Source organism: Epinephelus lanceolatus, chromosome 15 (assembly GCF_041903045.1).
Source record: "Epinephelus lanceolatus isolate andai-2023 chromosome 15, ASM4190304v1, whole genome shotgun sequence".
NCBI classification, from domain to species: Eukaryota; Metazoa; Chordata; class Actinopteri; order Perciformes; family Serranidae; genus Epinephelus; species Epinephelus lanceolatus.
The window spans coordinates 18,593,504-18,605,882 of NC_135748.1; the positions used below are offsets into that span (position 1 = coordinate 18,593,504).

Genomic DNA, 12,379 nt, shown 5'->3' on the forward strand with positions numbered 1-12,379 from the left:
TGCCTGAGACCAACTGAGCCGGACCAGGCTGACCCTTTCCTAAAACAGCAGTCCGTTATGCTCTTAGCCCAAGCCTTGAGGAGGGGGGAGCGTGGGCTAACGCGCCACAGCGGCACACTGTTCCCCCCCCCCCCCAAGAGTCCCAGGAACTCTCCTAGTGACCTGCTCCCATCACCTTATCCCCTGAGTCAGAGTCTTGGTTTCCCCTTTTCCAGTAAAAAGCCTGGTTCCTTGGCACAGGGCCTGGGAGCCTTCAGTGGTTTTGGAGAAGTTCCTTATCCTATTTTGCCCCCGGTGGCGGTGGAGGTGGCGGTAGCGGAGTGGGCTCCGTGAGGCAGCCGCAGTTTGAAGGCAGAGTTAGTATGCACACATAAAGCTGCTCAAAGCCAGCAGGTATGTGAGGAATGCCTCTTCGTCCAAACAACAGGACTCACGCCCGACACAGAGCCATGCCACGCCGCACAGCACTGTCAGAGCAGCTAAATGGGGCCCGCTGGGGACTCTGGATGGCTCTGTACATTAGATCTGGCATACAGCTGGTTTACATACAATTACCCTGTGATCATTCAACTTGCACATGTCATTTATGCAGCATTTAGAAAATTAACTGTTGATAGCATACTACAGTAAACTGCAATGCAGATTTGTGAAATATCTGAACAAATATCTGAGTAAAAATATACATTTTTAAAGCGTACAAAATTGATGCCCCAAAACACAAATTACTTAATGAGTACATGAAAACTGCCATGTGCATAGACTCCAAGAAACCAAGTACTTGTTTTGCATTTTAGATGCATTTCCATGTATCAACAAGGGATTTTTAAATATCTGCATAACTAACATATTTCAGGGTCTTTGCATATTTGGTGTTCTTTGCCTGCTTGGTTAACAGACAAATTTGCACAGTTAGTAAATGAGTTTATCATAACTATGTTACATCTTAACTGAATTGTGAAAAAATCCAAACAAACAAACAAACCATCGCACATAAATAACGAGGTGCATACAGTGATTATCTTATTTTACTTTGGTTTCAAGCACAATTGCTGCAGTTACATTTGAAACAATCAGAAACCAGAAACTCTACACAACTGATATTAAATCAAACTTTATCTGTGCATTTACCTCTTTTATGCAGCCACCCCTCCTTGACAATCACCACATTGGTCATGTTGGTGGGCAGGGTGGAGGATCCAGGTTTCCCACAGGGAGAGACACAGCTTTGTTTCCCAAGTTTCCTTCACTCAGCTCTGTGCAGGAGCCTGGAGAAGAGGTCCCGGGGTTTACAGCCGCCTTCTCAATGGTGGTTACCTATTAGTTGAAGAAGAGTAAAAATTAGCCCCATATTGAGGTGAGAGATTTTTTCCACTTGTCTGAATATTAACCCTCGGGTCAACACAGTCGAGGAGAGGCGGTGGAACTGAGAGAATCCGAGTGTTTTATGGCCCAGTCAGCGGAGGATATGCTGAAACCACAGTGTAGTCCCTTTCACATGTGGAACCTGCAACACTACAAGGTTCAAATATCTGTGTAAGGCCGTGGTTTTTGGCATCCACAATGAAGTCTCCCCCCTATTGGAAAATTCCATACAGTTCACACAATACCATTCCTGATAGTTTTTTCTACTCACAAGCAGAACAGCAGTGAATTAGAAAATAACGACATTAAAAATTCTCACACAGGCTACCTGAATAAAGGATTTGGAAACTTATTTTGAAGTTGCATGGGCTGTTCATCTGGATGATTTAGCCAACGATATGTTCTGGATCCTGTGTAATCTTGTGTGCCTGTGATTGTTACGTAACTTTATTCATTTTGCTGGATTTTTATCCTAAACGGGTCAATGTTTTTGTTTGTGCTAAGCATACTGTAGGTTGTAAATTTCTGAAGGGGGTGGTAGGGATTATTATCCCACTTGCAGATTTGCATTTTGGCTAAAACTTGGACTGGACTGGATGACGGACTTAAAGGGCCTTAAACTGAAATGGTTTTCCAATCACTCCTCAGGTGCTCCATTGCCTACCAAAGTGAAGTTTAACATAAACGTTAATGTGCCTGATAACCAGTTCTTTGAAAAAATATTAGACATTGGTCACTGAATTTACTAGATCATACATTTCTGGTCATTTTGAATCGTTACAGAAAAGAACTAGAAAACTTATAGGACTATAGCGAGTAGTTCAAAGCTTCATTCATGAGGCTGACATACAAATTCCAAATCAACATTCAAATTCATCACAGTTTTTTGCATTTCTATTAAAATATTTTTAAACATGGTATTATTGCACAGTTGCAGTTTAAGATTAGGCTACGTGAATATTATAAGTATTCTACTATTTGTAGAATTAGGTTGTTTCCGACTTGTTTTATCCAGAGATTTCCAAAAGCTCTAGAGCATTTTAAAGTCCAAGAGTCAAAATTTATTGGAAAAAAATAGGTGTAATCATTTCCAAAATTCACAACATGTTTTTATCTAATGCAATATTCTGCTTCAATTTTTGTTGCTGTTAAACCTTTCAAAAATAGCATTTTAAGTGCAGTTTGTGAGGCTCACACCTGTATAAACAGGTAGATGAAGACCATGCGATATGATCAAAAGCTCCAGAACAGCTACTGACTATGAAATAAGAGGGTCACGAAAACTGTAAAACAATTGTGTCGACTGTACATCACCAAACTGGAATATTCAGTGGCTACCGGGAAAAAAAGGACTTTCCCAACCACGCAATTCCATGACAATGAGGCAAACTCCATCCAATAATAAAAATCATGTGATATGATCCAAAAGCTCCAAAGCAGCCGCTACATGGGGCTCCAGCTGAGGTTGTTCTGTTAACAAAATAAACATGTTGTGAGGTGAAAGTGCACCGTATGTGTGAGAGCTGCTGTTTTTATTCACACCTGATCTGTGGTGGAAGCATTGCGGAAATGTAACCAAGTACTGGCAAGAAAAACTGCCAGACGAATGTTTACGACAACATGGGCTCCTATTCAAACAATTAACAGGCAAGAAAAAAATACAGTGTCATATTTCCGTACTAAAATATGTGAAAGGGATTCAAGAAAGTGCAGCTTAACAAATAAATACAGATAAAAGATCAAACTACAACAATAATCGGAGCTGTTCAAACTCAAGTCAGCATGTATGATAGGATAAGCACTGACAGTCAGATAAACCAAACAGGGCTGAATTTCATCACAGACTAATCGGTTATCCATCAAAGACACAAACTTAAATCCTGCAGGCTATCATAACCAAAACACTTGACCTTTTGATTCATTCAGTGCTTCTTTACGATATAAAGACAGCTTTGAATGCAGGGCAGAGGCAAAAGAATGATCAATTGCCATGCTTGTTCACACAAATGTCACATACTGCACCAGGCAATCTCTGACCATCAACAGAAATCAATTTGCCTGCTGCTGCTCCCTCAGAGTAAGGCCATCAAAAGAGAGCTCTGTTTGAGTGGCCTCATCCAGCTTACTGGTGGGGACAACAACAGGAAGTGGATGTGACTATTGACAGACTTCGAGTCATATCAGTACAGCCCCAGGCTCGAGTACGTCTGTCAGTGAATGTGCGATCAACACGCCTTTGACTGCCATTCTGCTTGCCTCCATCAATGAGCAAAAGCCAGTTTGTGAGAGCACCGTTTATTTTTGCTCAGTGTTTTTGTTTATTGCACTGGGGTTGTGGTGCTTGTGTCACACAGTCGATGCTGGGAGGATCTTGGAGAGGGATTTGAAAAAGCACACTGAGAGCTATTCAAACTAGGGATCACACAAACCGTTGGATCTCTCCAGCATCTTGGTGTGTACTCTGTGACACAGGCACACACACATTATATACACATTGGGATACATCACACAAACAAACTTGAGCGCATACACCACAGCCAAAAAAGCAACACATGCACAAGACCGGCTCTGGAGCCACAACAGAGCGCTGCTGTTTTAATGGGAGCGACCTGTTGCTACTGCGGCCTGTGTGGAAAAGCTGGGCTGCTGCCAGTGCTGCAGCCAGCAGCCACTGAATGAACCCAGTACCCTGACAGCGGGTCACATGGTCCTCAGGCCTCTGGGCCACCGCCTGCCTGCCTGCCTGCCTGCCTGCCTGCCTGCCTGCCTGCCTGCCTGCCCTGCTGTCAGTGCGGCTTTCAATCATTCATCTTTCTGGCTCCGGCACCAGGGGCCATCCCATTCAATGCAAATCACCCTCATGCTGCAAAGATGCCACACACTGAGCCTGTCACTGGGCCATGGAGGATAGTCCCATGTGTTTATGGCAGGAAGCAGAAAATCAGGCCGACATCACCACACCACTTCCTTCATCACAGATCGATAGATACAAGTCTGTTTTTGCTCTATTTTCTGCTGCCGCATGAGTAAACAAAAGAGTCACCCGCTGGTTTAAGTTTACAGACACAGAGCGTTACACTCAAATACTGAAAATGAAACAATGAAATGAGCACGTCAAATACGCTCACCTGTTGCTGAAAAACAATCCCTGAGGCGACACTTGCGTTCAAATGGCACAGTAGAACAAGTACTAGTGTGATCTACTGTGCCAAGTTCCTCTTTCAAGTTCCTGAAAACACATCACTAATGATAAGAATATTGTGGGTAGGTGTAGCTGAATACCAAACCACATCTACTCTAACCTTGGAAGCCAAGTACACTAACTTCTTTAATCCTGTGATGACACGAATAGCAACCCCTTTGTGACTCATGTTGAAAATGTATTCATTTTCATACTGTTCAGATAGGCTGTGAACTAATATAGATAGATCGCAAGGCTGGACTTATTCAAATACAGAATCTAGATAACACACAGAGTAACACCTAAAAGTTGTGGTGCCTGTGGTTCGCTGCACATCAAACCACCGGGCTGTAAAATGTGAGCAACTAGTAAACAAGTTGACTTGAGTAACAAGTATGTTAAGCTGCAGGGTGTCAGTTTCGTGACGCAGACAAGAGTACCATCATGTGATGCTGACGGTGGGCGACCATCATTAGACGCGTATCCTTCTCAGTGATGATAATACATGTAAACTCCTGTGGCGCAGGCAGGGGGGACGGGCACAATAAGTCTGCCTGTGTACAGGGGAAAATTTCAAACAACATTCCTCAGATTCTGCATGCAACTGGTGGCACATTTGCGTCAACGGGGCTGCGAGGGGATTGGGTGGGAGGTGACTGGTATTTTCTAAATAGAACAGGGACAAGTAGTCACTGGCTGCATCATTACACCAGCCTGTTGCGTCTTCCCCGGTCACATGCCAAGTCCCCCTGCGTATACACACTGGACAAACGTAGTCCCATGTCTCATGACTAGTAAAAACTGTTTTGACACTAAAGGTGGTACTGGTACCACCATGCCTGGGGACAATGTTCCAGACTGGACATGTGTGTGTAACCTCTGGGAAGGAAAGACAGTAGCATCAGTAAAGTGAGGTTTGTCTCAAGTTTTGCATCTTGCATGTCCAATGAACTGTGTGGCTGAGGAAATCAGTCAGCTTCACGTAAACCATCTTGACAAAAATCCTGTAATCAACAATGATTTAGCGAAAGAAATGCAAAACTGTCATCATTGTAGGTGGGGTGATAACAGTGACAACACTCAAACCTATCACATAAACAGCTACCCACATGCATTTTGCAATTGTGCTGATTACAAGGGGAAAGAAAATAAGAATATAACTCTATTATACTTTTCGTTTATGGCTCTCCAAGTGTGCAAACTGGGGACGTAAAGCTCCTTGGAGAGCCACTACAAGGTGGCATCCAGTCACAACAAAGATGTACTACTCTGTATCACTGAACGTGAATGCAGCAGTGTTACAACAGCACAGCAACAAGCTAGCAGAGCTAACGACTAACTGTACAATTTGTTGCCCCGGCCATAAATTCCTCCCTCAAACAAGTAAACAAACGCAGTGGTAGTTCATAACAATGAATGAGCTGCTCTCTTGTTGAGCTCATTTGTTTTCATTTGCCTCCCGGGCCGTAAAGTACAAGCGAAAACAACTTTCTCTCAGAGGTGAACCGTTTAAAGTAACATGACTGCAGATATTTTGGCCTGAGGGCTGTGTCTCAAAAGTGGTCATTGTCAAGAGGAGGAAAAAAATGAATGGTTAACTGAAGAGAGAGACTCGCTGTTGTTTGTAGAAAAATAACAACGCGTTGTTTACTACAGGACGTGAATAAGCGTTTGGCTATGCGGCTAAATAACTTGTGCGGCGACGTGAAGTCAGGAAAGTACCTCATTTCAGGTTTGCATTTAGCGATAGAAAGGATATGGGGCCTAGCAGGGCAGCTTGGGTGAGAATAACCGCATCCCATGTAAGTACAATGGGGACCTACCCTGTCTAGCTGTCGACCTCTTGTAGTTAACCATGCGAAGGAAACGCGGACATTTACCTGGGCAGGAATTCAACAATGTGTCCGTCTCATTCTAGTGAGCTGTTTCGGCGGTATATTAAGTTGATAAGTCCTTCAACAATCTGGACAAAAGTGCTCTCATTTACTCCGTTTCTTTGCCTTTCTTCCACTACACCTCCCAAACGCGCTGTCTGCAATGCCTCTGTGGCAGCCTGCTCTCCCGGGTCCTAGCGCCGCCCGCTTTATGAGTCCCACTCATCGTGAGGAGTGGTAGGCTGTCAGCCGTCCCATTGAAAAAACCCTGCAGCCTGCACTGTTTCTATAGGGGCTTATTAGGGGCTGCACGGCCTCGATGAACTTGATGATGTTTTATCTGGGCCGGGGGTTTCCAAAATAGGGTCCTGGGACCTACAGAGGCCCCTGCAAGCTTTCTAGGGGACCTTCAGTGCAGTGAAGGATATGTGTGTATCACTTCCTGAAACAAAGGCATGAGATAATAAAGTCGACAGATTTTTTTTTTTGTTTGTTTTGTTATGGCTGTTCATTAGAGATTAAAGTGTCTGTACTTTGCCACCTGCTGTACAGTGGGCTGCATCAACTTTAGACTACTTTTTTTTGATTAGAATATCGTTTATTTGTCAAAAAGAAAATTAAAGTGCCACCTTTCAGTGCATCAACTCATAAAACTTTATCATATAAAACCGGAAGCAGCATTAAAAAGAAGATAGCTAAAAAAAAAAAAAAAAAAATGCAAACACACAACCACACATTATCTCCTCAGTCATTTGCTTATTATTCTTTAGTCAGTGAAATGTTGACTATAAAAATGTAAAATGACAATTTTCAGGGCCCAAATTGCCATATGCTATTATAATTTATGATTTAAAAAAAACAACAACAAATAATCACTTCACTATCATAGAAGACCAAGAAAAACAGCAAATATTCACATTTCAGGAGCTGGAATCAGTAAATTTTGGACATTTTGGCTTAAAGTAATTATTAAAATTAATTTCCAATCAACAGACTAATCAATTATGACTAATACTTTCTGCTCAGAACTGTAGACAGTTGTTTACTACCCCTTAAAATCATAACAAAAACTTAGTAAAAGCTATTTTATTGTGTAAAATATAATTTAATCATGTAAAAGTTGCAAAAAAGTTATATAAATATTCCAAACAACAAGAAAATTGCCTCAAATTGTACTAAAACATACACAGTGCACAAATAAAATACTAAAATAAAAAAAAATAATAATAAAATAGGCTAGATTACATAAACAAACTAATAAAGATTCCCACCATAAATAGTGTAGAAAGGTGAAATATACATGTATATAGTATGTATAATATATATGGACTTTTACACTGAGCAAGCTGGCCAGTTGTTGGTTTTTTATCTTTAAGTGACTCTTTGCCCCATCCTTGAAGAGCACCTGCTTTGTTTTATAACTAAGTACACAGAGCCTTAACCCAGTGCAGCACTCCCTATTTTTCCCATGTGTATATAGTATATGAGTGAAAGAGAAGTGGGCAGATACAGTTTCTATAGTTTGGGGAATGCCGCTGTGCAGACTGCATTATGTTCTTTTTGTTCTTTCTGCCTTCAAAGCTATAGAAATTAAAACTTAAAACTCAAAGTAAGAATGAAATGATGAAAATAACAAAGTATAAAGTGAAATATTCCAGATAAATACTAAGCTAAAAAGGTGACCTAAACTGAAATGCAAAGAAGCAGGCTGTTCAAACGGCCTGGGGAGAAGGTTTTTGTCTTGCAGTTTGAAAACACATACACCGCTGTTCCCACTGGACCTGACTTTGGTGCTTAAAAGGATGTCAGACATGTAGCACTGTACACTCTTGTCAAATTATTTTAGAATTAAGTTGAATAACTTACTAGTAACCACTGTAAGCAGCAGACATGTGTGTGATGCTACTGTCCTCCTGTTGCTCATCAGCACTCAGGCAGCAGCCTTCTGGTCATTGATTTATACCTTACTTTTGGGGACACCTGATTTGATACAACTACAGTCGTCATTCTAAAAACACATTCTTTCACTCTGAGTTACCGTGAGGTGGAAAAGGCCATTGACATTTCTGAAAAGAGGCACATCAGCCGTGAGGTAAAGATCAGATTCAAACATAACCTTTAGAATTCTGACTCTGTGGCCAGGGGTAAATCCTACTGAATGCATTTTAAAGTCATTATTTCTTTTCTGGCACCTCAGCACATCAGTTCTATCCTGGTGGAGATATGAACAAGTTTTTGTCTGGAGCTTTCAGCCACATCAGATCTTCATCAGTGGATGGAGTGATGTAATAACTGAGCTAATGTATAGACAGATCCATCAACACCATAAATGAGCAAACTTAATCCACTGTGTGAAAGCTCCAAAAAAAGCTAGTAAGGGGACCTTGAATTGACATTGTTTTGTTAAATTATTTTTTCAAGGGTCAAGACTGTGCTCTTGTGCTTAATACTTTAAAATGCCATCAGTTGTTTCAACAGGAGATGCACCAATTTAAACTAATTTAAACCTTGTGTCATTCAGATTATAATATATTCCCATGTTGTTTATCACACTACGCTATTCCCCAAAGAAATCTAATATCATTGAATAAATATTCTTCTGTTGGCCTTTATTCAAATCAGAGTATCGAATCTCATATTTACTTGGCATGGGTGTGCTTGATTTGCAATACGAGCTGTCCAGGGGATTATGGGATGGATTCAAATGTAGCCTATTTGTCAGATAAACATTCGTTCTGGTAACTCTTCTGCAGCATAACAAAAATAGGTTTCAAGATTAGTCATGTTGTTTATGCCAAATTCCTACCCTACCTGTTGTGTAACTGATAACAGAAACATTTTTTCCCTTTTTTTTGATGGCAGAAATAAAAATTAGTCATCCTCGGTGTTGGTTGTGGTGTTGAGGTTTCAGGGTGACGAAGAGTGTTTGAGAACAATGAAATATGTAACTATCATGCTTTTTCCCAGTGATTTACAGATTATTATTTATTCTGTTATTTCAAATGGCCTTTAATAATTGCGCATATAGCTGCCACAAATCAGACAAACAAATTTGTCCAGGGGATCATGCCCCTGGACCCCATAGGTTAGAGCCGAGCCCCGAATGTTTGCTCCGCACCTGTACGTGGCATGGTCCTGATGAAGCTACAAAAATAAAACTTTTTGCATCAAAATTGATCGGTGATGTTATCCTACATTATTATTTTTTATCTAAACAGTCATTTACAGCCACGAAAAAAGACTTCCTGCTGGAGAGGTAGGAGTTACACCAGTTCGGGGCAGGTACAGACAGGCCAGTTCAGTCAGACTGAAAAAGAAGTCAGGGATCCTCTATATCAAATGAAGCCCTCATGACTTGGTCTATTATATCTTTAAATTCACATTAAATGTTCAGAAAACCTTATTATTGTCATATTCCAATAACCTTGCTCTGTATACAGTAGGATATTTTGAAGCCACTTTAAGTGTCTTTTTATCTGTGAGAACATCTTCTTTATCAGCTTTAGCACAAGTGCAGTGAACCACAAATGTCTGTGATTTAAGAAATGCAAGACAATGCTTTTGAAAGGTTGCGCAATGACTGATAAATACTGCCACAAGAACAGGATAGCAGGGACAGCTGCCAGTGTTCCCTCCGTGATGAAAAACTTATTGGCCTCTGCCCTCTGTCTCTCAGCCTCCTCTGTTGTCATTTCCCCTCTTTGTCACTTACACTGTAATGTGCTCCTCGCTGCTACTATGTGTCAGCCTTGCCAAGCTGTTCCTGTCATACAAACCGAGCTGAGTGAGGGTATCCCATATTTTCTGCTGCTGTTGTTGAGTGGTGCCCTCCTCCTCCTCCTCCTCTGCCTCCTCCTCCTCCTCCTCCTCGGCTGTCTCTGGTCCAGTGATGGGAATGCCTACCCTGTTGTTTTGCAGGTTCAAAGCAAAAGTAGCGAGATCAAAGAGTCAAAGTGAGTTAATAATGTCTCTCCTGTCAGAGACTCATCTGATCTCTTTTCTTGTCTGCCTTGCAGGATCTGTTCAGAGCATAACAAACAGAACAGAACTTAATGGGCTGTTGAAGAAGAATAGATAACACGCGGCAGCAACAATTAGACACAGAGGGGCAGGAGGGCCATAATGGGGAGGAGGTGATGGGGGGTCTGACCAGTACGGCATCTCCCGGCAACTGCAGTGCAATGTTGCTACAACTGTCCCATTATTTTCTGGGATGTATTACCCACCTGTTATGCAGCTTTGCCTACAGCACCAAAGATTCAAAGATCTAATGCGCAAAGACTTTGTTGCATTGTGCAATGGATTTCACAGCTTGCTTTACTTAAAGTTTGCCATACATAAAAGAAATAAAGTCAACTCAGGATAAGTCAGTTTTATTTATATGGCTCCAAATCGTTACAGTCTGCAGAACATATGCAATCTTCTACCCTTTTAGACCCTCAGTTCAGCATACGTAAATTAAGTGTGCAACAGTAGTATGAATACAGTACAGTACAATACAGTATATTTGTGTGACAGTGTGTGAAATACAAAAACACACCACAAACCAAAAGCAAATACAAAAATATTCTTAATTCTGGCTGATATTTAATACTCTATTGTTTCAAAAACTTGGCCCAGTGTGTGACCCTGACCCGAGGAATTCACTGATTGTTCTGGTTGTTAAGGGTTTGTGAATGTTAATCTTTGTTACTATAATTTAAAGCATTCTCTTGCACAAGAATTTCCTTCAGGGTAAATAAAGTTCCACTGAATTGAATTAATTAAACTGGTAAAACAGCTGTTGTGATAATCAGTCTATCATTCTGAAGATTAAACCCCACTGACAGTCATTATAACTTCATGCTGTGCAGCCACATCGTTCAAACTCACAAAATGTATTTCAGATTCTTGCAAAGATCCTAACCTTTCGTGGGTATCAACAATATTAGGCTACATTTAGTGGCGATGTGTATTAAACGAAAGATGCTCCATTTGTTTCAGCTGAAGAGAAACACAAAAACAAGCAAAGCAGTAAGACAGTTTTGAATATTGTGACTTTTCCAACATAAAAGCTACTTAGGCGGAAACAAAAATGGGCGAGCTGTATGTAAAGGGGTCTTAAGGATGCATTACAAGCATCCTCAGACTGATATCTACAACACGACTCAAGCCCACCCCTATGGTCCAGCAGGGAGAGTGATGTGGTTTTACTGTGGCTGGATGGCTGGCTGGTTGGCCGGTCAGGCTACACTGGAATGCGGGGTCTTTTGTTTGTCTGAGAGAGGAGTGGGTCAGGGGGAGAATGCCATTGATGATTGCAGAGAGGAAGAATGAACCTCCAGGAAGTGTTCTCTCTCTCTCTCCGCTCCCCCACTCTCCCACTCTCATTCTCTCTCCCTCTCCGTCTCTCTGTCTCTATCTTTTTCTGTGTGTGAGAACCTTCACCGTGCCGAGCCTCTCTCTCTGAGGCCACGGTCCCCAGGCACAACCACTGCTTTGTCTTGCCCCTGTGAACACACACCCCTCCTCTACTGGGAGCCTACGTTTGCCAGGGAAACCCAGGGCCACTGCTCCTATTCTTATCCACATTGCTGCTCCTGCATGGATGGTGTGTGTGTGTGTGTGTGTGTGTGTGTGTGTGAGTGCTGAATGGTAAATTGTTTCTCATTTGATGCTTCGGTATAAACATTTAGCTTACTGGTTTTGTCAGAAGTAAGATCACCATTTTGTTTCTTGTGCGAAGCTTTTAGACCAAATACAGAGAGTTTTTATTTAGAGAGCATGACACTGTTTCGCTTATGATCATCTGGACATGACCAGAGTGCAGATATCCACCCTCTGTAGCTGTAACAGCCAGACTAAAAATGGAATAAAGCAGTAAGTGGATAAGAATCTAGCCGGTGGGCCCCTTCCGACCAGTGGCTGCCGCCTCCCGTCACATTGCTCATTCCCCTCTGTGTCAGAAGGCTGTGAGGAGCTG

At 41.8% G+C, this 12,379-nt stretch overlaps 1 protein-coding gene across 2 annotated transcripts in view; it reads right to left on the reverse strand.

Moving 5' to 3' along the window:
- akt1 (v-akt murine thymoma viral oncogene homolog 1) overlaps positions 1-6,598 on the reverse strand; it is a 39,635-nt gene extending 33,037 nt beyond the window's left edge. The window contains exons 1-2 of one of the 2 annotated variants that reach the window (XM_033642668.2): positions 6,424-6,598; positions 1,129-1,314 (exon numbers count right to left, since the gene is read on the reverse strand). In XM_033642668.2, the coding sequence (XP_033498559.1) occupies positions 1,129-1,174 (46 nt within the window). In that variant the 5' untranslated portion in view covers positions 1,175-1,314; positions 6,424-6,598. Of the gene's footprint in view, positions 1-1,128; positions 1,315-6,366 lie in introns of both variants that reach the window. The other variant, XM_033642669.2, reaches the window with a different exon arrangement.
- Between the last annotated feature and the right edge of the window lie 5,781 nt (positions 6,599-12,379).